This window comes from Drosophila suzukii, chromosome 3 (assembly GCF_043229965.1).
Source record: "Drosophila suzukii chromosome 3, CBGP_Dsuzu_IsoJpt1.0, whole genome shotgun sequence".
NCBI classification, from domain to species: domain Eukaryota; kingdom Metazoa; phylum Arthropoda; class Insecta; order Diptera; family Drosophilidae; genus Drosophila; species Drosophila suzukii.
Genome location: NC_092082.1, coordinates 9,141,854 through 9,164,714, shown reverse-complemented (window position 1 = coordinate 9,164,714; position 22,861 = coordinate 9,141,854). Strand labels below are relative to the sequence as shown.

Below are 22,861 nucleotides of genomic sequence, written 5' to 3'. Positions count from 1 at the left end.
TTGAGGGTTTCTCCACAGGAGACATACGGCACATAAAAGGCAAACGTGTTTACTTTCGTTTTTTATCTTTTTCGCCCGCCAAAGTGAAGTGAAATTCCTGGCCAAATTGCCAGAGTTTTTTCCAAAACGTTAATGTTGATCATGCGGCAAGGGGAACAGCGAGTGTAGTGTCCTTTTAGGCTGCGCAGGAATGCGACACGGGAAAAATTACGTTGACAAATGAAAATGTCACAATGATGATAATTTATTTTCCCTTTTGTCGATTGCCTTTCCTCGGACCCAACTGTGTGCCACATTCCCGGGCATTCCGGCTTTCGTCTCCACTCCGGTCGACATCTGCGACCCGAGCTATGCGCAATTAAAGGTAATATCCGACAATTGTGTTGGCGCCCTTTTGGGGAACCTTTTTTTGGCATACCATGAGTAGCGGAACTCATACGTGATATGAGGTGGGTATATGTTTGGAACTAGAAGATTGAATCTAAATTTAAAGAGGTATTTCAAAAGGTGTGTGGTCTCTATTCAACAGAAACCAATTTTTATTTTTGATTTTCTATATTTTCTATTTCCAACTTTTCTTAGTATGCTGGGATGTTTACTAGTAAGAATAGAAATATTTAATACTAGTACTTAATAGTTAGGTACCGAAAAATGGCAATAAAAAGTTTGTATTTTGAGAACAAATAATATTATTTTATTATCCTGACTAAATTTTTTATTTTATAAAACATAATTTTCTTCTTTTTTAAGAATTTTAAGGAAAATAATTTAAAGATACTTGTAAGATTTTTTATATTTTATATTAATAAATTTATTAAAGGTCTTGTTATCAACTGCTTTTGATCAGATTCTTATTCGGTTTCCCATATATCCTCATTCCCGTAAATAGGTAATATTCAAAACTTCCCCGGCAGATCCTCCGATTTATCGACTCCCACCAGTCCATCCATCTTGCAGGCCTGGCTGCGGTTCCGAAACCAAAGTATTCCAATCATCGTCGTCGTCATCTAGGGTAATACTCTCCATCCGGCTGGGGGCGGGGGAGCTTTCCGCTTCATGAGCCTTATGCGCCTTATTCGCTCCTTACGCTTTCCACTCAATGGATTCGGTGGAAAAGTGGGCTAAGGAAAGGAGAGGTCCTGGGTTGACGCGTTGTGCGCTATTAAACTTTTTGGCATGATATTACGGGCCGGCACACAAACACACACATCCATACTTACTTGTCATATAATAAACTTTTATGTTAACGGCTTTTGATGTCTTACCAAAGCGCAAACAGAGTCCTGCCACACATGGCCCACTGCTGGTCTAAGGATTCGTTGGATTCGTAGGATTCGCTGGGACAGCTGCCAGCCAGGCACTTAATGCCCATTCTTCTTGCCATCAGTTTTCCTGGCTGCCTTTTGCATTGCGGCTTTATTAGGCTGAAAAATGGAAAATGGCAAATGCCGCCCGCCCGAAAAGAAAGCGGAGAAAACTTGCAGGCCCCCGTGGTTCCGCCACCTCCGAAATTCCATTGTCTGTGGTCTTGTGCGTGTGGCCCATTAAAATTCCCAGGCTAAATGCATGAATGGCAATGGAAAATATTTGCATAAATCTTACCAGGATTCCGGTCTCAGCATGTGGTTTCCCCAATCCCCCAACCATTACCGAAATTTAAAGAAAACTCATGCTTTTGTTATACATATTTATCATTTGGATGGTAGTAACTAAAAAAACTTTATTGAAATTTTCCATACCGATTTCCATATTTACGTGGCTACTCGCTTAAAAATTAAAAACAATTTCATAATCTTTATAATGCGTTGCCATTTTGTTTGCAACAAAAGTCAACAGAGTTTGTTTTTGTTTTTTGTTTTTATTTCCGCTTTCTGCTTTTCGGCTTCTGTTATAATACTCGCTATTTTTCCCCATATTATGCTTATAACATATATTATTTTATTTGCTTAATTGCAATTATATTCATGGTTTTTTCTGTCCCGCTTATGGCAACATTAATTTACCCATTAAACATTCATTTACATGTCGCGACTAATTTTGCATGCGTTGGGTTTACACTTTTAATACCGATACATCCATGTACGTATATAAATCCATATCCATATATATATATAAAGATATATATGACTGATTCGCGCGCAGTGTGCATTATGTGTTCGTTTTAATATGTAATGTACGACTACCACACGAATACTTGAGTACAGTTTATAGTTTATTCATATGGTATATATGCAGGTTTATTTACAATTTTGATCAGTTAAACTCAGCCCCATTTAAGGGCCAGGGCTCCCAGTGCCCCATACATTTTTAAATGTGGCACAGGATGAAGGAGCCATCGCTCGGCTCGGTTTCCCGGACAAAGTCCTTCAAGACAAACCCAACCTGAACACATTCGACCGCCTTGGCGAATGGAAATGCAAATATTTTGTTGACAAGAGTGAAAAGTGACTTGCCAGTTGTGTCTTCCCCCTTTTTTCCGGAGGAACGGGCAGGGTTTGGGTGTAAAAATGCAACCGGACATGCTGAAATGGGAGCTCTAAATTTCACTGGACTAGCGGAGCAATGAACTCGTACTGGGCGTTGGTAAATGGGAACAGGAACTGCCCACATGACTTGGAGAAATTCTTCTAAATAAATTGTTAGTCCGGAAAGTCGCACTTCAAACTGAGGCGGGTTTTGGCAGGAATTTCCCATGAATTCTCCACAGTTCCCTATAGATATTGGGGGTCACCAGTGGACATGTAAATTTGTTCAAAAATTAGTTTAGGAACCTTCGAAGAAGTTCGTGTCGAAACAGTTAGCTACATTGTATCTCTAAATATTTACATTGCTTAAATGCTAGGCTATACAGAGTAACCCAAGGACAACACACAAAACAAGAACGAATCCCAATATTATTTACAACGATCTGAGTAAACTTTCGCTACGTATATACTTAAGTTCCTAATCAGGGGTCTTTTTGGAGATCTGTAGATACTTAAAAACAGTGATAAGGTGTCCCAGGCACTATTTACAAATTAAATTTCTTTTCTTATACTTATAGAACAAATAATGTGATACCTTGGGTTTTTAGAGCGAATTACTTAATTGCCTTTCCTGGGGACACCTTAAATGCTACCTCCAAATCTCTGACATTTTGAAAAGACCCCTGCTTGCCATTTTATTCACTTTAATATTCCTTTAAACACCTAGGCCTGGCTCTATAAGCAAACCACTTGAATATAGTTCTCTAATTTGATGATTCGTTCGAAATGCTTTCCATTTAGCTAAGTTCGCTAGTGTGCTGGCAAATTTACGTGAGAAGTTTATGTACATGGCTCTGATTTCCGCCTAACTAACTAATCCCCAGCCCACTTAATTAGAAACACACTTACTTACAACTTTGGTGAGGTGGAGACGAAGGAGCAACAGCAGGAGCATCTTCCATCATTAGCATAATTAGTTGGTTTTTCAGAAAGGTATTACATGCAGCTGGAGTGGAAGGACCTCAGGTGCTGCTCCTTGCAGCTCCTTGCAGCTCCTGCTGCTCCTGCAACTTCTCCCATAAATCATTTCTGCTGCATTTGGGCGCTGCATTGGCGGTGGAATTCCAACGGGGCGACATTAATTTATCACCGTGCATTCCGGCTGCCATTATTGACACGCTCCTCAGACGTCGTCGAGGGTTCCTTAGGGTCGGCTGGGGATCTTGGGCAAGATTTCTCCTGTGTCTCCCTGATTTTAGCAGGTCCTCCGCCTGCAGGACATCCACCTCCTCCTCCACCTCCACCTCCACCTCCTTGGAGCAACAGCGAGGAGCAGGCCTCCAACAAAACAAGTGCCGCCACCATTGTGCTAATTACCCTGACCGCCTGCGTGGCCTGGCCAAAGTGACAGGACCAACAGGCCAGGGCGACGGCTGCCGGGGCCGCGTTCGTTTGCATCGCCTCGGGTCGCTCGCCTGTCCGGCAAATGGCAAATGGAAAATAGAAAACGGAGAAAATGGAAAATGGTTAGAGTCGCGGGGAGAGAGGCACTAAATTTGCGCTGAATGGGTAACAATTTGTAGTTTGTCTGCCTCACAAAAAGGCTCTACATTCAGAAATAAATTTGGCAAAAGGGGAGCTACAAGAAAAATATATTTTCTACAACAACTTTAACTTTTTAAAATTAAGAACTTTTAAACTTGGGATAACTAGTTTTAAAAACTACATATTATTCAAGTACACTCTATAAAAAACCTTCTATAGATAAAGAAAATTAATCAAAAATAAATCAATATACTCACATGATTTTATTAATCTAATTGACAAAAATAAGTCTATCGAAAAAAATAAATCCAAGAATTATAACAACTTTCATAAAAAAAATCTAAGAAATGTTTCATGTTACTTAAGTTATTACAATATTAAATAAAGTAGTTACTTTGTATTTGAATGTATATTAATTAAAATAAATCTAGCAAGAGAAAAATATTAAAAATAATTAATCTCTCAAGACTTGTAAAAAACGGATGATTCTATGTTCAAGGTTTCTTAATTTTCATTTTAAAAAATTGATTATATAAAATTATTATTATTTTAATATAATTTAGACAATTTTCCCGTAAAAATATTAAGAGGGATAAAACATAAGTTTCTCTAAGTGTACTTCTGTTGTGGCCACTAGTTCATAAATTGCGCAAAAGTTGGCCCAACAAAGCGAGAACGAGATGCAAGTTTAATGCATACAAATCGAGGTCAAGCAGATGCATGAATGTATAATTCACATTATCAAACTCGAGCATCCAATTAAGGCCTTAAAGAGACCGGGACATAGAAAAGAAGCGCTACAAAAATTGAAACTCACCCTGAAGGACGTGGACGCGTATGCTGGCTATCTCCGTGTTCGAAGGATAACAGGAGTACTTGCCGGAATGCAGGAGATCCGCATCGTAAATGAGCAGAATGGATTTGGTCTCCTCCGACTTTATGGTCTTGAATTTCAGCCGACCGCCCGAAGTCTCCTCGCTGAGGACCTGTAGATGGTAAATAAAAAAACCCGTGGGTGAGTGTCGTATTAAATGCGATTTTCCCTCGTTCAAAGGAGCCAGGCTCTGTTGAGTGCTGAGCTAAATGCAAAAGCATGTTTTCTCATAATCATAAAAGCCAAAATTAAATACGTTGCGTATACGACGCGTAAACAGACGCGAGCAAACTCACACACACACTGGAGAGGTGCTCGCCCAAAGCTCATAAAAGTTAAAAACGTTTATCCTGCAGCAATTGGCTGGGCGTGGCACCGCCCCTCGGCAGATTCACCTCCCCCCCCCCCCCCCCCCCTCCCTCAACCAACCTGCCCCACTTTTGCGCTTTTTACTGCGCACAAACTCAATTATTGCAAGATAATTTGGCACCAAAAAGGAAAACCTTAAATTGGTTTTTGCCCCTCGCGTCCTGGCCTTTCCGGTTTTTTTTTTACTTATATTTTCGCTGCAAATTGATTTTAAGAGATATTTACCTTATCCTGATGATACCAGAAGATATGGGTCGGCGGCTCCGGGCTGAACTTGATGATGCAAGTGAGATTTATGGTGCTGCCCTTGTCCACGTACAGATCGGGTCCTCCCAGAATGGTGGCCGTGGGCACTGCGAATGGAGAGCGGGTTGGAGAGAGATATTACCATCCATTATGCAATCCATTTCCCATTCCCCATGCCCTTTATAAATCCGAAAATTCCCGAGCTCTGCTAATCACTGCGTTACGTCGCCTAATCAGCGCCGTTCACAGGTCCCCGAAACTCTGACGAGTTGTGAAATTGCAAAATGGTTTGTTTTCCCAATTTCCAGCAAAGCGGAGCACAGCAGAGCATAGAGCAGTGACATGTGCCCCCTGTTCCGGATCCACCCACGCCCATGTCGCCCACCTCCTGACCAGGCCAATCCGGTCCAGCTCGGCTTTTGTTGCCAATTTCCATGGCCGGTAGTTGGGAGCTGCCGTGCCAGTCAAAGTCAGCACGTTAAATAATCGATTACCGCCTGTCAGGCGGCCAGAAAACGCAAAGTTTCGAAAGGACAAGGCTGCACAAAGTTGAAGGCGACTTTAAGATGGGTAACGGCTTCATTTTATGCTACCTTGAGAGCTTTATATATATCTAACTATCTATCTTTATATCTAAACACCATACCTGACATATATGGGGTACTCCCCAAACTTTGGAATTGTTAGTAGAAAATTCAACCGACAACTTAACTAATAATAAAATAAATTATTTTATTTTATTATATCCCTTAAAAATGGTCCAAGAAACAATTATAATACGTATAAACTTAATACTACGTTGTTTTTCTGCTTAAAAATATTTTACTCATTTTTAATTTAGCATTTTATTATCCAACACTGTATAATCATTTTGCCACACTAAATGAAATGTCATTAAAAAATATTTTCTAGCAGATTAGTCATAGTTTGCTTTGCTGTGTTGCCTTTTTTTTTGTTGAACAATTTTCAATAATTTTTTTTGTGTTAATTTAATTACTTCTAGGCAATTTTGCCTTTCTCATTACTCTTAGCAGTTCACTTGTTAGTTATTAGTTCCTAACAGACATGCAACGATTGCAGTTGGCATTTTTTCTAAGCCCCCTTTTGTTCCTGAGAACCATTCTGGCCATAGACTTTTGTGGTATTAAGTCCTGCCATGACAAGCGGCATATTGGATGTGATAACAATATGGTAAGGTATTCACTTTAAAGATATTGTGCATTCTTTAAAGAACTTTTTTTAGATGTTCGATGACAGCTGCCTGCGTTTTCATAGCCTGGTCAATATGGTGTATTTTCGTGAGTACTTGCTCGGTCTTCACAATGGATATCGTCAGGAGGTGGCTAGTCATGGGTTTGTGGACCTGCCACCTGCCCAAAAGATGCCCGAGTTGGCCTGGGACAACTACCTTTCGGTGGTGGCCGAATACCATCTGAAACGCTGCCAAATGGAGCTACCCGATAACTCCTGCCTGGCCACCGATGATTTTGACGATCCTCACTTCAATTATGCCGAGGATTTCTATCCAAGACCACAGATTCGACAATCGAATGTCCGGGAAATGACAATCCTAGCCGAACAATGGCTGGATGAGCTCTACGATATGGAAGACCTATCCACGGAAAGTGCGGAAAGTGAAATCCGGAATATCATCAACGATCGGAGCACCTATATGGGCTGTGCTGCTGGCCAGGATTACGATCTGTGGAACACACACTTCATGCTCATTTGTTATTACAGTGCAGGACCTGCTCTCGAGGGAAACCTCTACGAAGAGGGCCAATTCAATGCCAGCCTTTGTCCCTTCGGAAAAAGTGATGAATACCCCGACCTTTGCAAAACACTGACCCTGACTGACTAAGTCCCAGAATCTCCTGCAAAATAAATATTGCAAAGGCTTTGGGTATAATTAAATGTGCGAACCACATGGGCCATAAATGCGAAAGGGCAGTGCTGAACTTTTGGATTTACTTATAGCTAGATGTCAGTATTCTGGTAACCAGAATTGCCTAAATTTGAGTGATAAATATGATAACTATGTGGTTAAAGAATAAAGTAAATTAAGTTTTAATTTGAAGGAAATAAAATTAAAAGCCTTAAATTATAAAACATCAAAACGAAATCCTTATGATAAAAGATAATTTCAAAAGGACACAAATATTTAATTTGCATACGTCTACCTGAAATATTTTGTTTTAATTTTCTGCATGCCATTATTTTCGAACATAAAACTTGCTTCCATTTTCATTGCAATTCCTTACTATTTTGGCCCATATGGCAATCATCTGGCTCTCAAATTGCGGCAACACTAGAGAAGCGAGACCGAGAAATTGCGAAAAGGTAGAAAATAATAGGTGGAGTAACAGTAACCGTAACAAGCTGGCAAAGTTAGTGGGTAAAAGCTTGTTGGAAAGCAATTTGTTCGTCATGAGCCAGAAAAGTGCTTGCCTGGGGCGCCCAGCACTTGACTCCGCAAACACCCCACCAATCCCCCCACAGCTGGCACGAAAAATGTAGTAAAATATTAAAAAATAATATGCATGCATGGCAGCCCTCGAGCAGACCTCTCATCTCTCCGTCTGGCACCTGGCTTTTTTTTTTTTCTCTATCTGCGGTCGGACTTGTCCCTCGGCCAAAAGGTGTGCTACGAACTCAACGGCAGTTTGACTAACCCGCAACTGTCTGAATGGGTCCAAACATCCCGGCGAACTCATCATTACTGGACTGATACACCCGATTCTCGGCTATATAGAAGGCGTCGTCGTTATAGTACTGCTGCATCATATCGCTGGTCTCCGAGTCTATTAGATCTTTTCATCACAACGTCGAATCATCGGGCGGGGGTAACCAAAAATATAAAAAAAGAAAAACAAAACAAATAATATTTGGAAACAAAAGTATAATTAGAAATGGAAAATAGAAATAGAATAGTTATAAAAAGCCACGGGCTAAACAAATCAACTAAAGTACTTTGGCGCACATAATGACAAAAATAGAAATTCACTGTCCATTATAATTAGGGGACTAAGACCACCTGCTGAATAATTTATATTATTATATTATATTATTTGGGCGGAAAAAAAAACTAAAATTTTTATTCCATCATATTGCCTTTCTAATCACGATTTCAAATTTGTTATTCAAGCTTTTTTAGCACCAGGCCCGCTTATCTGGCTCACTGAGTGCCTGTCCGTTTGATTTAGAAAAACCATAAAAATAATTCCATCAAAATAGAAATACGCTCTGTGGTCCCAGGATTAAAGAGAACGAATGTTTTTTCTGTAAAATTGAATGGCAGCGAAATGTTTTTCTTTCGCATACTGTTTTTCCTGTTATCTACACCTTAATTCCATATATAAATATGGTCGCCTGTCGATATCCATTTATGTGTGTGCGTTGCAGCTTTTTGGCAGCTCCTGACAGTCCATCAATCGGCTCACAAGAATTTCGGAAAATTCCTCTGTCATATTTACCGGAAAAGTCGCGCTCCGCTTTTATATCCTGCTGCGACGATTGCCAAGTGTGCATAATTTACACTTTTGAAAATTGCATGAATATGCAAAAACAATACTGAAAAATATGCGAAATTCCCCAAACAAACAGGACCCCCTGCCAGAGGCTCGGAATTTTTCATATCTCTTATATCTGCAGGCATATATAATACGTTTAGCGAGCTGAACCGAAAAGTGCGTGGATATCCGAGCTGCCCATAAAATATTTGTCATACACTATGAATAAAGACAAGTTCTTAAGTTCAAAAACTATATGCTGATGCTAACAGTATTTGTAAAAAATATGAAATTAATAAAAATTTCACAATATTTGAGCCTAGTATTCGATTGTAAAAAATGTTGTTTAAATTGCCTTAACCACCCAGACGCGTTTTAAGATGTCAAAATATTTATTGGATACACGTGCTTCCCATAAAAAATTTTATATACACTGTATAAATAAGCTGTTTTGTAAAAAACAGAAATATATTAAGCACCGAATTAGTAAAGTGTATATAAAGTACACAAGTACACATTAAATTTAAATTGACCAAAAACAATTTTTAAATTATTTGTGTTGAGTTACTAATTGTAGATAATATAGTTTCCAAATAATTTGTTTTACTGAAACTTATTTGTGTAATTTCTTACAAATTTAAAAAATTATTTAAATGGTAATATTGTGTTGTTTGAATTTAAATTTATTATATAAATGTTTTTAAATGTTTATTATATATTATATTGGTATACATTCTAAAACCGTTTATATTTTCATTTTATCCCTTTTCCTAATCCTAAGATCCATGTTTTTTTTAATAATTCTCTCTGATTAATACTTGTTTAACTCATTTTTACGAGTGCACAGTGGATACTCACCCACGATGTTCAGGTTGACCGAGTAGCTGCGCACGGGCTGCGTGGATATCTGGCACTCGTAGACCCCGGCGTCCCGCTGCTGGGCCCACTTGATCTGCAGGGTCCACTCGTCGATGTCCCGGTGGTATGAGGTCTGGAACCGCTGATCCGTCGTATAGGTATAGGTGCCCACGGTGAGGATGTGCAGGTCACGATGTCGTATCCAGGCGACCTGTGGGGTGGAATACTCATTAATATCCTGTTCACAGGACTTTAAAGAGCTCTGCCGACTGTAGTTTGTTCAGGGCCATTTGCCTCCACAGAAACCGCAAAATTTATGCAGTTCACAGACTAAATTTTCATACTGCCTCCAAATTAGTGTGCGGAACGCATGACAGACCCGGAAAATGATACTCCCCATCCTGCGACATTCACTCGACATTGCCCACTACATTTGATACAAATTTTTTGCATGTATTTTTCCCTTTTTTTCGGCAGTTGGAGCCTTCTTGTTTATGCGGCTAACTGTCTAACCAATAACACACACACACACAGACCGACTGAAGGACTGAAAGACGGACAGAGTCAGCCAACTGTATGGCATCCATCTGTGCAGTTCCACTTTCCTGCCCGCCAGCCTGTCTATTTCTGCCATAACAGCAAGAAAAAGGCCAAAAAAAAACCTCAAAAAAATAACGAAAAAAAGTAGGAAAGTAAACTTTAGCCCTGCCTGGCCATAAATTTAGTGTTGGCCAAAAACCGAGCACACGGCCAGTTAACTGGAGGATGTGTGTGTAGTTTACTGATTGCGGAAGCGGATTTGGCCTAGAGGAAATCCATGGGCCCCGTGACCGTGGCGAAATCGCTTAACGTAATCAACGTTTTCGAAACTGCCAGCACCTGCAAACTTTCCCAGTAAAAGACAGCCGTGAATTTGGCAAATGCGTGCAAAATATTTCCGCATTGTTTCTGCGGCAAATAAAAAAATAAAGAGGAAAAACTATAAAGGCCCCTTTTTGTTATGGCAACCAATTTAATTTTGATTGCTGAAATGCAACACTTTGTTTCGGGGCCCCGAAAAACTTGAGGGCTAACAAGCGGCTAGGAGAGACTTTAATTGGGTCGGCTGGATCAAGTGACGCCATCGTAGAAAAAAATTGGGCCTAGTACGGGCCAGTGGTCAGCACGTGTGTGTCTATGTGTCGGCTGCTGTCACGTATTACATAATAAACTGGCAGCAAATTTAATAACCCCGCTCGTTCCTTGTAGGCCGTCTAAGTGGATATTTGGTGACACATTCGCCACACTTGCGGCAGCCCCATTTTGGGAGCTCTTTGTTTATTAAATGTAAATAAAAATCAGGATTATTAATACGAAATGTTTCCGGCTGTTGTCTCCCTGTTGACTTTGTCTTCACTGAGGGAAAAGTTTTATTCTTATGTAAAATGGTATACACAAATCACTGGGGCTTGAAAATCCTGTTTAAATTTAATTTAATGTATCCAGTAAACAAAGAACAGTCGCTTTCTGAATGCATTATTTGCACTTCAGAGCTATACAAATATACTGTTGCATACTTTTAGGCACCCAAAATGGTTCTTAAAAGTTATTTAAAATCTATAGGGTCGTGTGTAGCATTCCTGGTAATTTCGTTATGTATTACAAACTTTGACTTATTATATTTTAATGAAACAAATATTAATGAACCTACAAGATAAAAATTACTCGCAATTTATTGGAGTTGGTAAAGAAACCTATATAGACTTGGAATCATTTAAAAATGTGTCTAAAAGTATGCTGTTGAAAAATGAAACACAGCAATAAGACAAATATTTTTCAGAATTTTTTTTAGACTATTCGAAATGTCACTTAATATATATATAACAATATATTTTTAATCGGAATATATTGACTAGCATGTTATATTATTGTTATAACATTAGTATTAGTATGTAACTAATACTTGTATTTAGGCACTCAAACCTGGCTTAAATCTTATTTTTTTCAGTGTAGATTTTGTGTTTCACCCCGGACGCGACTCACCGTCTTATTGCCCAGATGCTTGACACGACAACCGAGATATGCGGATTTGCCCACCAGCGATGTGATGTTCCTGGGCATCGTGAGATCAAAGTACGGCTCGTTCCACTTGTGGCCATGAGGATAATGCGAGGGGGGTGCGTGGGTGGGCTTCGCCTCGGCGTTGTTGTGGTTGTTGTTGCTCACAGATTGCCGCTGGTAGCACACGGCCAGCCCTGAAAACGAAGGAAGGAAACGGGATATGAGATACAAGTTGCAAGATACAAGATATAATACATAAGACACAAGAGAGATATATGCCGCAGATATAACTTCAAGTGCGAGAATGGCCTGCCATAAGGGCCCAAACACCTGCCGGCGAGGACACACCCCCTATTTCTCTAGGCCAAAAAGTGAAATTGGGGAAAAATAAAATAAAAATTCCCCCAAATTGGGAACTACGAACTGCACCTTAACGTCGCGTTCTTTAATTAAAGCGATGACACAACCCCAGTAATTTTTTCGTTTGTTTTTTTTACAGGATCCATTTCACGCTTTTCCCACTCTTTAAAAAAAAGAGTCACCAAGTGGCCTTCGCCTGGCTGATTTTCCAAGTGGCGACCATGTGGAGTGCCGGTTGTTGTTGTTTAGTTAGTTGCTCGCATTGCGAAAACACAGTTGTTGTTTCATTTTCATTTATGGCCTGCTGGCAGGGGTTAATTTTCTAATTACTCGACGCGACGACGACTTTCTATGACTTCGTCGTCGGTATTTGTAAAACGGCCAAAGCAAAAAGCTTTTATAGCCCACTCAAAACATCTCCGCCCCTAAAACAAAAAAATGGGAAAACATAGAACCCTTTTACGGCAAAATTGTAAAACTGTAAAACTGCAAAATTTTCATTTCCGCCTAAAAGGAATCTGGCTAACAAACAAAACAAACAACAATCTAAACGGAGTCCCAAATGGTACAGCTCATAAACTTTGCCATTTACGAAATTAGGTTGGGCTTGTAGGTGGGTGAAATATTTTAACAGTGTTTTTCTAGAAACATAAAACCAAAACAACAATCAAAAATCATAGGGTAAAGAATTTTTACAGTGTTTTACAGAAAATCAGAAACCGAAAAACACTAAGACTTATGAAAGAACTGCTTAAATTATATTTACAAGTGCCAGGGATATGTAAAAATTCCATTTCTCCGGCAATTGAATCAAGTATTTGCTTTCTGCATTCGAGATGCCAGCCATCGAAATGGAATTCTGCCACAAACCGAAGCCAAAAAAGGAAAATTCGAGGATGCTGGTGAAGGAAATGCTTTTGGTTGGAAAATGCATTCAATAGCCACCTATAATAGGCATCAGTCAATGCTCATTTCGAGAAGCTGCACAGTGGGAAAATTCCCCCTTAATTGGGAGTCTTTTAACTCATATTTAATTCTGTGTGTGACAGAAATACATTTTTTATTGAATTTTAAACACAAATTATAAGATATAAAAATAAAATAAAAATCCTTTTCCTGTGCAACTCTTCGAACTTCGGTTTGTTTCACAGGCATCTCCCGTTCGAGTGTCGTTTAGCCTGAACTTCGGTTTTCTGAAGCCAGCAACGGACCGCAGAACTTAAAGAGCTGCCAGCCGGAAGCCCGACAAGCGCTTTTCAGGGTTTTCCCCGGGGCGGGAAAGCCCCTCGGAGGCAAACACACTGCAGAAGAGTGAATGCAAATACCAGAGCTGCATTGGCATGCCGGGCATATGCGTATTGCTTTTATAAAACAGCAAATAGCAGGTGGATAGGGTGGACTCATAGAGCCGGGCCAGCCCCCCAACAAAGTCCACAGATTGTTTGTACGGACTCGTTAGCCCAGGCTTTTGTACTCGGCCCGCTTGGCCAACTCATTTATTCATGGCAGCAATTTAAGGGTGAACAAAAAAGCTGGTAAATCTGCGGGCAAATCGGAAAATGGAAATTATTCAAGGAGCGGCGGATTCATGACAAAAATCTGAGCAAAAGGTCAAGGTGCTGTCGTTGCATGAATATCGCACATCCCATCCAGTAATCGGAGTGGCACAGCTTGGGCAATAAATATTAATGTGCTGTGATAGAATTAATTTGGGGCAATAAATCAATTAGTGGGTCTGCAGGGAGTGGAGTGCAAAGGAGTCGGAGCCACATCACGTATACGCCACCGACTAAAGCGAATCGTGGCCGTTGACAATCTATGATTGATTCGCTGTGCGGGTGCAGTGGCCCCAAGGCACCGGAAGGTCCTTTAATCCAGTACACCCCTGCCCTTCCGTTTCCTGTTCATTTGCATATATGCGCATGCAACGAGTCCTTCGGGAGCCATAATGAATCATTCGAGCGGCTGCTCGGCGCTCATTTTACGCAAAATTAGCCTTGGCATCCGCCGCAGACATTGCAGCTCACCTGGTGGCATAACAATTGGAGTCCAGAACCCAGAAACCAGGTACACACGATAACGATGACGATTACGGTTGCGTTGGTTGGGCTTTTCGAGGGGGAGTTCTCGAGTCCTCCCCTCGTTGGCCACAAAACTACGGCTCAGCACTGTGGAAACAATGGCAAAGGGCTGTGAAAGGACCATAAAACGCTTAGTCCTGAACGGCCAGGATTACGAATGCATGTGTGTGCTGTCTGTTTAATGGTCTTAAGTATTTATAAAGCAAGCACTGGGCAACCGCAGCGGCAAACGTCGAACTGCTGCGCTGCCGGAAGGGTTAACGATTAATTGAAACAAAGTTGGGCTTCTCCTGTGGCGCCAGGTCAAATATGTTTGGCCGGGGTCAACGCATAATTGGGTGGTTGGGCGAAGGAAGTGGGCCAGAAGTGGGGGCGTTAAATTACATTAACTGTATTTGAGCGATTGCGGCCGGTTCACAAGGGTTCGGTCAAGTGTATTAACCATTTTAAACAACATGTCAACCAAATGTAGCTGTAATTCGTTTTTTAATTAAAAACAATTGCTATGAGGAAAATGTGACGGGAATGGAGGGCAATTAAATGGATCAATCAAAATAATACACACAGAAGCCTTAAACAAGAGCGTTTAACGACGAAAAATAGATTAAATAACATTCTAACATAATAATCTTTAATCTCAAATTTTCACTAAAAAAAAGCACATTTTTGTCTGTAACAAAGCAAAAAATTGTCCAAATATGAAATGTCATACCTCCTTGAGCTCGTATTTAAATTCCCTATCGATTGGGACTAAGACCTAAAAACTTTAATTTTTGACGATTTTTGACTAAAATTGTGATGTCACCCCTTATAAAATTTTCAAAAATTGTTCAAAATTTTTACTTGTTTTAATCTACCCGAAAGTGTTTTATATCGTTAGTTAAGGCTATTAGGAGTTCAAAACTGTGATCCTTTGAGCTGTGGCACCCATTTGAACTAATTTAAGACCAGAAAACAGAGAAAAAAACGCAATTTTTGCACAAAATCCTTTATTCGAATTTTCTTGCAAAAAAAATCAGTATTATGCCCAAAACAAAGCAATAAATTGTCCAAATATGGAATGTCATACCTCGTTGAGCTCGTATTTAAATTCCCTATCGATCAGGATTAAGACCTAACAACTTTAATTTTTGACGATTTTTGACAAAAAATTGTGATGTCACCCCTTATAAAAATTTCAAAAATTGCTCAAAATTTGTACGTGTTTTAATCTACCCGAAAGTGATTTTTATCGTTAGCTAAGGCTATTAGGAGTTCAAAACTGTGATCCTTTTAGCTCTGGCACACATTTAAACTAAATTACGACAAGAAAATAGAGAAAAAATTGCCTTTTTTGCAATAAACCCTTAATTCTAATTTTCTTCAAAAAAAAAACAGTATTTTGTCTGGAACAAAGCAACAAATTGTCCAAATATGGAATGTCATACCTCGTTGAGCTCGTATTTAAATTTCCTATCGATTAGGCTTAAAACTTAAAACTTTAATTTTTGACGATTATCGACAAAAAATTGTGATGTCACCCCTTATAAAAATTTCAAAAATTGGTCAAAATTTTAACTTGTTTTATTCTACTCGAAAGTGATGTATAACGTAAGCTAACGATATCAGGAGCGTAAAATTGTGATTCTTTTAGCTGTGGCACCCATTTTAACTTGGTTACGACAAGAAAACACAAGAAAAAGCATTTTTTACGCGACGAATCCTTAACTTGAATTTTCATGCAAAAAAAAATCTGTATATTGCCCAAAACAAAGCAATAAATTGTCCAAATATGGAATGTCATACCTCGTTGAGCTCGTATTTAAATTCCCTATCGATTAGGCTTAAAACCTAAAAACTTTAATTTTTGACGATTTTTGACAAAAAATTGTGATATTATAAAAAATTAAAAATTTGGCCCAACAAATTATTTTTTTAAGCTACCCGAAAATGATGTGGAATGTTAGCTGAAGTTATTAGGAACACTAAAATGTGCTCATTTTAGGTGAGATACCAATTTAAACTGACTTACGACAAATAATCACAGGAAAAACTAACTTTTTTGACATAGGTACTTAATCCGCAAAAAATATTCAGCTTTGCTTATGGCTTACAAGGTTTACAAGGTCATTTTAATAGGGCTTACATTTATATTGAATCAAGACTTTTTTGGCAAAGATCAACCAGGAATAACCTTGCATATTTCGATTATTATTTACCTTGATTTTATGCGGAATTGTCAGAGTGCTTTTCCCGGCCAACAATGTTAAAAATAGAACGGATTTGTGCGGAAAAAGGACACGGACCCCAACACAACTCTCTACCTCTTCATAAGGCCCCTCTAAACTCAACCCATGTCTAAATGCCAGCCGAAAGCAGATCCTGACAGACCGAAAGGAACCGAAAGCGAATGTATGAGGAGTGTGCTCATCGTGGCGTGGCAGACGAGACTTTTGTTGGACTGGCTGGGTCCTGGGTCCTGGGTCCTGGGACTCCCTGCGCCGTGCTGAATGCTACCTCAATTAAAGATAAGTATCAAAGTGCATAGTAATCAGGAGGCAGCCAGGCGAGCGACGGGCCAATGAGCAGCACACAGCCGGGGGGCCAATTCCGGGGGCAAGGACACCGAGGAGAGTGGCTGTCAAAATGATTGTCTTACATGCATTACCCTCCATCCTGGCCGAAACCATCACTCAGCCATTTTATGTGTGTGGGGAGGCGCACCTGGCGTATGCGCAATTTTTACCTGCCTGCTCGCTTCTCGCTTACTTGTTACTTGTTTTCGCTCCACTCTGAAGCTCTGGAGCCCAGAACTTTTTGTTGCACATCGTTTTTCACAACAGCCACAAAATGTAAAATTTTTGCGCCATTTTTACTGCAATTTATGCACATTGGCAGGAGGGATGGAAGGGAAAGGTTGGAAAATGGGTGGAAAAACCGAGGAAAACGAATCCGAAATCCCAGTCCTGCCGGGTACGGCCCTCTTTGGTCATTGCTTGTTAACACACCCAATGGGAGTTATTAATGTTTGCGGCGCTTTATTTACGGCTGCCAGGACTCCGGCCGTATTCAGCCTGCCCAACGAGTCGATTTTTTACGGCCGCCCAAGGATTCGAAGGATTCGCTGACAGGCAGGATGGCAGGATGGCTGGATGGCATGGAAACTTCGTCCTTCCCTTCTCTGCAGTTGATTTAAATTTGGTGTAGTTAATTTTTAACCCAATTTTTTACTCAGCGATTTTTTTATTTATGTGCACCGCCCTTTTAATGTTGCAACATTTTATTGCCGGCAGCCATGGAAAAAAGTGCCGGAGTCGTTGAGGGTTGGATATTTTTAGAAGGGGCTAACAGATATCTAGGTTTATGTTCATAAACTTTTCGGGGAGTGCCTTCCATCATTTTTAATCAGTTGAAACCTTTAACAAACATTTAATTCCACTTGCCCCGTCTCGTGTTGAACTTTCCCAGCCCGACTTGTCGCATTTTCCTCATTTTCCCTCTTGACTCTGCAAAGTTTTCCACTTCAATTTCTTGCCATGTTTCTCTCTGTGTCATTTGCAAATCAAATTGTAATTGAAGAACTTGGGTAAGTTTTTCCCATCACTGGGGGACAAAGGGGGGACTCCATTTTCCCGTACAACAATGTCGAAATGGAATGTCTTGAGCAGTAAAATATTGTTCGGGAAATTCTCGGAGAAAGTGTGGGCGTGCGTGTGTGTGTGTGTGTAGCCTGTGGCATATCGAATTTTGATTTTAATCCCGCTTGCATTTGTATGCAAATGTGGCCAGAAACTGAAACTGAATTGAAATTATTCTTTACAATTCGATTTGCTGTACCCAATGTTTGATTTGGCTTATTGGAATATATAGAGTTTTCCAGTCGGGGTTCAAAAGGGTTCACTTCTCTTCTCTATCGGATGTATGTCAATTGGTTAATACAAAAAATCAATAGAAAAGGCTTTTCCAGGAAACATAATGGTCGTCTGATTAAAAATGCATAATTGCCATGTTGAAGTCCACAGGAGAAGAACAGGAACGAAGGAAACGTCACGCATTGTCTATGTAGCATATAAATATGATGTTTACAGTGGGTATCATAAATATAGGGGTGCTGAATATTATATGAAAAACTGCTGAGAGCTTTTTAAGTCATTCATTATTCAAAGGTACAATTGTATTGTATTTTAAATTCAATGGTATTTTTTTTTTTACCTTCGAACAAAGGGCTTTTAAATGAAACTATAAATGCAATTAACTGAATTTTCATAATTGAGGGTGCTTTTCAAATATTTAAATTACCCATAATCTTGATAAGAACTAAGTTTCTAAAAGTTTTTTAATATGTACTTACTTTATAAGATAAATAATACTAAATTATAGGATCCCTTATTACATTTTAGCTACTGATTTATATGAATAGGACGATGTTTTCCGGTTCATTGGGGTTTAAAGAGCGTAATGGTCTTAAAGAGTTTCCTATTTTTATATGCTACCTTACATTCCTGACTGGGACTGTATCCACCTGTATCCTACCTGTAGTCGAAGGCGATGTGAATGACCAACCCGACATGCAAATGGCGGTGCACTTTCCGATGGCCCGACTCTAACCCACAAAGGCAACCACTTTGTGCTTCGTGCACTTTATTGCATGTTGGCCAGACTCGAGGTGGGTTGGCCATAATTCATATTTCAGCCAACCTGATGTTTATTAATGTGCCTTTGTCGTGGTGTTTATTTAAGCAATTATTGTTATTCAGCCATGTCATCCGGCGGTGGGGGGGATATCTGAAATGCTAATTAGATTGCGCAGTTGCCAGGAGTACATCCCCGTTCAATGGCCATGAATCGAATTGGAAAATGAATTATTTTTCCGACACGCAACATCAACTGTCAATTAATATTGTTATGTCAAATATCGTTACGCTTTCAATTATACTTCAATTGGACTGCATAAGCGACAAATAAATTTCGATTGGGGGGACCGAAGCCGAGGCCACTAATCGCATTATGTGAAAACATTCCTTATTTGTTTTCCATTTAGCAAAGTTTCGGCAAGAAAAAAAGCACAAAATCTCCAAAACGAGGCAAAGATAAATGTTCGAGGAGCGAATATTTTTTTAACGAAAATATTTGCGCAATTCACACATCAAACGAGAGCAAAGTTTTCATTTTTTATTTCTTTTTTTCGGGAGTGGTGTGGAGATTTTCTGTTTGATGTTGTTCAGAGGCGGAAATTGCACAAATTGTAAAGCGCCACTTTCCGGCCATTCAGCAGCGCTCTCTTTCTTTTTGGCCAACTCTGTCTCTTTCTATTTGTGTGGCAACCAATGGCCAGGCGTTAATTGAATTATGTTTGCCGCACAATTGGCCACTGCAAGTGCAACAAAATTAAAAGTGACCTCTGCACATGTTTGATCATTGGTTTAGAAGTGAAAAAAAATTGGCTAAAAAATATAGAAAATAATATTGATCCACCTGGCATTTAAATGACTGTACTGGTAGAATCGAAGCAAGTTTTATGCTCAAATGAGCTGAATAAACAGCCAATGAAATTGGCAAATAAATTAAATCAGCTGGAATCACATTTCAAACGAATCAATTAAATCAGAAATTAATCGAAATGCCCGTAGAAAAATCATGTCAGGGAATTTGTATAAATTAAACGGAAATAAAAAACATGGGTAATGCAATAATGCTGTTCAGAGCATATACTATGGGTACTTAAATTTCAGTTACGAAAAACAGAAACTTAATGTGTAATCCCATCTTTATAAGCCCTGCGTGATGAGTGGATCATGTAAATCGCATTAAGTGAACCCACTTGACATTTGCACAACCTTTATCGGGTGGTTTCGATCGCTGTTTTATTCATATCCTTGATGACCCGCACATAAGCAGGCCGAGCAGCTCATTACAAACAATCAAAAGGCAATAGGAGAGCGAGGCCAAAAATTACACAGACCACAAGGCCCATAGTTGGGGCCATAAAAGCAAATAGGCCCGAAATCCCACACTACGACTATAAGCCAATATTAACCCACACGCATGTGAAGAGAGTGCCAAAAATAAATGAAACACTAAAACTTAATTTGGTGTTTATGTGGGACAGAGAGAGGAAATCGCAGGACGAACCCTAATGACAACTGCTGTCCTTTGTCTGGCTCCTGGGAGGATTAATAAACCAAGTTCCTGGCCAAAAAGGACCGCTAATGAACTGTGCCGTTAAGATCCTGTCTATGAACTTGAGCCAGCGGCCAACGGGGCGTATGTGTGTGATGGTCGTCTGAAGTCTGTTGTGTTTTATTTTTTTGCGGCTAGTATAAATTATTTGCGCAAACAGAGCAAACATTTGGCGCTGATTGCCAAATGCCTTTGGCAATTGTTTTCGGCTGTCCTCGCCCGCCCTGGAGCCCCATAAAAAATAATGAAGAAAAATAACTTAAAGCGACGGACTATAAAATAAATGATCCGGCAATGGGATCTCGCCCATACTCATCCCCTTCCGCTCCACATTGTGTGCATAAATTTTGGGGAAATTTGTGGCCAGCCCGGCCTGCGGTCATATTATACATAAACAAAGCATATATCCGTCGTTCCGTTTGCATATCGCCTCATATATACTCGTATAGCTATATGGCCTGGCAAATTTGTCGGTCATTTGCATTTGACTTGACACACAGGGCACAAGTCCCATTCCTGTCCAAAGTTTTACTAGCCCATTTATTATGCTCCATGTATGACATTTTCGGGAACTCAAAAGGGCGAGCGGGGTAAAATCCCCGTCTAAGGATTTTGGGGAATTCCCCAAGCCCCCACACTCGGGGACAAATAAATCAAAGCCTGCTTTGCCATTTTATTGGAATTGTTGGCCAAATTCTATTTTCCCCCCACTCGCAGTGTCATCAAATGGATTTGTATTTTTAGCGCAAATTGCATAAATCAAAAGTTTTGCTTTGTCAATTTTGTTTTTATATATTTTTTTTTGCGCTCTTGTTGCCATTTTCTTTTTGGCCAAACTTTTGATTGCCTTTTAGATGTCTCCATGTCCGAGAAATAGACCATAAGTCCAAGTCCATAAGTTCGCATGCCAAGGCGAAACAACTTGAAACACTCGGAAGAGCGGAAAGAATGGGATTTTGCATGTTCCGCTGTAAGCCGCTTTGTGACTTATGAATCATAATTAAATAAATTTCCATTTAGCCTGTTGACACATCTGAGTGCTCATTAAACAGTCAAATGGCCAGCACTAAATCAGGCCAGCATTGTTTATATTGTCCGTGGCCATCCTCCGCCTTCCCAATAAAATACGCTTCCATAATTTATGCTCGCTTCCAACTAATATCATATTAACTTGTTTAAATTCAGCCACAATTTATGCAACGCATAGTCCTCCCTTGGGCCATAAATTGGCGCATTCATTTTGGTTGGGCCATCAAATCATTTTCAACAATCAAATTTGTGAAGCGTTCAGGGACGAGCAGTCCATAGAAATTCAAAGAGGCGTGTGCTTGGATTTCGAAATCACTAAATATAAAAAATATTTTATATGCCACATAATATCAGGCGGAGAGCTTTAAGACCTGCGAAACTTTTAACGACTATATTTAATCATCCGAAAAAGATATAACCATAAATTAATAGGGTATATTTATTTGGATACTCAAAATATTATTTATTTGAGAAATAGTATTCAACCGTTTAAATTCCTTCGAACCAGAAGCGGTTTCATAGGTTAATATGCACCATAAAGCTCGGAAATTAAATGACACCCTGCAAAAACCAGAAACATCCATCAAACCATAACAAAACCCAACATCGTTGTCCTGGTTGGAGAATAATTTATATCACTCTCACCACTGACGTAACAATGTACATTATTTTATTTATGCGTGTATTTATGCCTTTATGAGCCGCGCGAAATATGTTGTTGGCCATGTTAGTTTTACACGCATTTAATGAGGGCCCAGAACAACAAAACAAAAACATCACTTTAGTGATTTTAATATTCTGGCAAAATGAACAAAACGGGAAAATGCACTAAAACGTAATTAGCACAAAAAATAGTGATATAATTCAGATATATTCATACTTTTTGGCCTGATAAGTTTATAATGGTCGCTTTTCGAGGTGCTGGAAACTAATTCCAGTTGAATTTTAATTAAGCCATAATGAATGTGGACGGCATTAGCAGGAAATTAATTATCGCGGCGGAAAAAATGAACAAAAATGTTGCCTATTTTTCTCGCCTGACTTTAATGAGCCTCGGATTTGACAAAGTAACGGCATATTAAACGTAGGCCTCATCGCGGATGGACACTAAAAATAAAGCAGAGCCAAGGAAAAACATTTTCTTTTCAGCCCCGTCGAGGCAGCATTATTAATAGGCACTTAGGGATTTGAGGGAAAGCGGGGAAACGCGGATGGCGGGGTCTATATTACGAGCTGATGAAGACACGTTTTTACATTTTGTATATTGACGTTAAAATTAGATGCCAACTTGTCGTCGTCTCGTTGGCTTTTTTCTTCATACCCAAA

The 22,861-nt window shown here is 39.6% G+C and overlaps 2 protein-coding genes across 6 annotated transcripts in view; one reads left to right on the top strand and one right to left on the bottom strand.

The window, feature by feature from the left end:
- Positions 1–1,680: 1,680 nt before the first annotated feature.
- The window catches only part of dpr10 (defective proboscis extension response 10), a 43,037-nt gene continuing 21,856 nt past the window's right edge, over positions 1,681–22,861 (bottom strand). For 4 of the 5 annotated variants that reach the window (XM_036815753.3, XM_017079305.4, XM_036815754.3 and 1 more), the window contains exons 3-8: positions 11,889–12,100; positions 9,867–10,077; positions 8,172–8,309; positions 5,479–5,606; positions 4,828–4,996; positions 1,681–3,940 (exon numbers count right to left, since the gene is read on the bottom strand). In XM_036815753.3, the coding sequence (XP_036671648.3) occupies positions 3,612–3,940; positions 4,828–4,996; positions 5,479–5,606; positions 8,172–8,309; positions 9,867–10,077; positions 11,889–12,100 (1,187 nt within the window). In that variant the 3' untranslated portion in view covers positions 1,681–3,611. The remainder of the gene's footprint in view (positions 3,941–4,827; positions 4,997–5,478; positions 5,607–8,171; positions 8,310–9,866; positions 10,078–11,888; positions 12,101–22,861) is intronic. The other variant, XM_036815756.3, reaches the window with a different exon arrangement.
- Positions 6,452–7,533, top strand: LOC108013437 (venom allergen-1). The gene is made up of 2 exons (XM_017079307.4): positions 6,452–6,690; positions 6,743–7,533. The coding sequence occupies exons 1-2, from the start codon at positions 6,565–6,567 to the stop codon at positions 7,358–7,360; spliced, it is 744 nt and encodes a 247-aa protein (XP_016934796.3). The 5' UTR covers positions 6,452–6,564; the 3' UTR covers positions 7,361–7,533.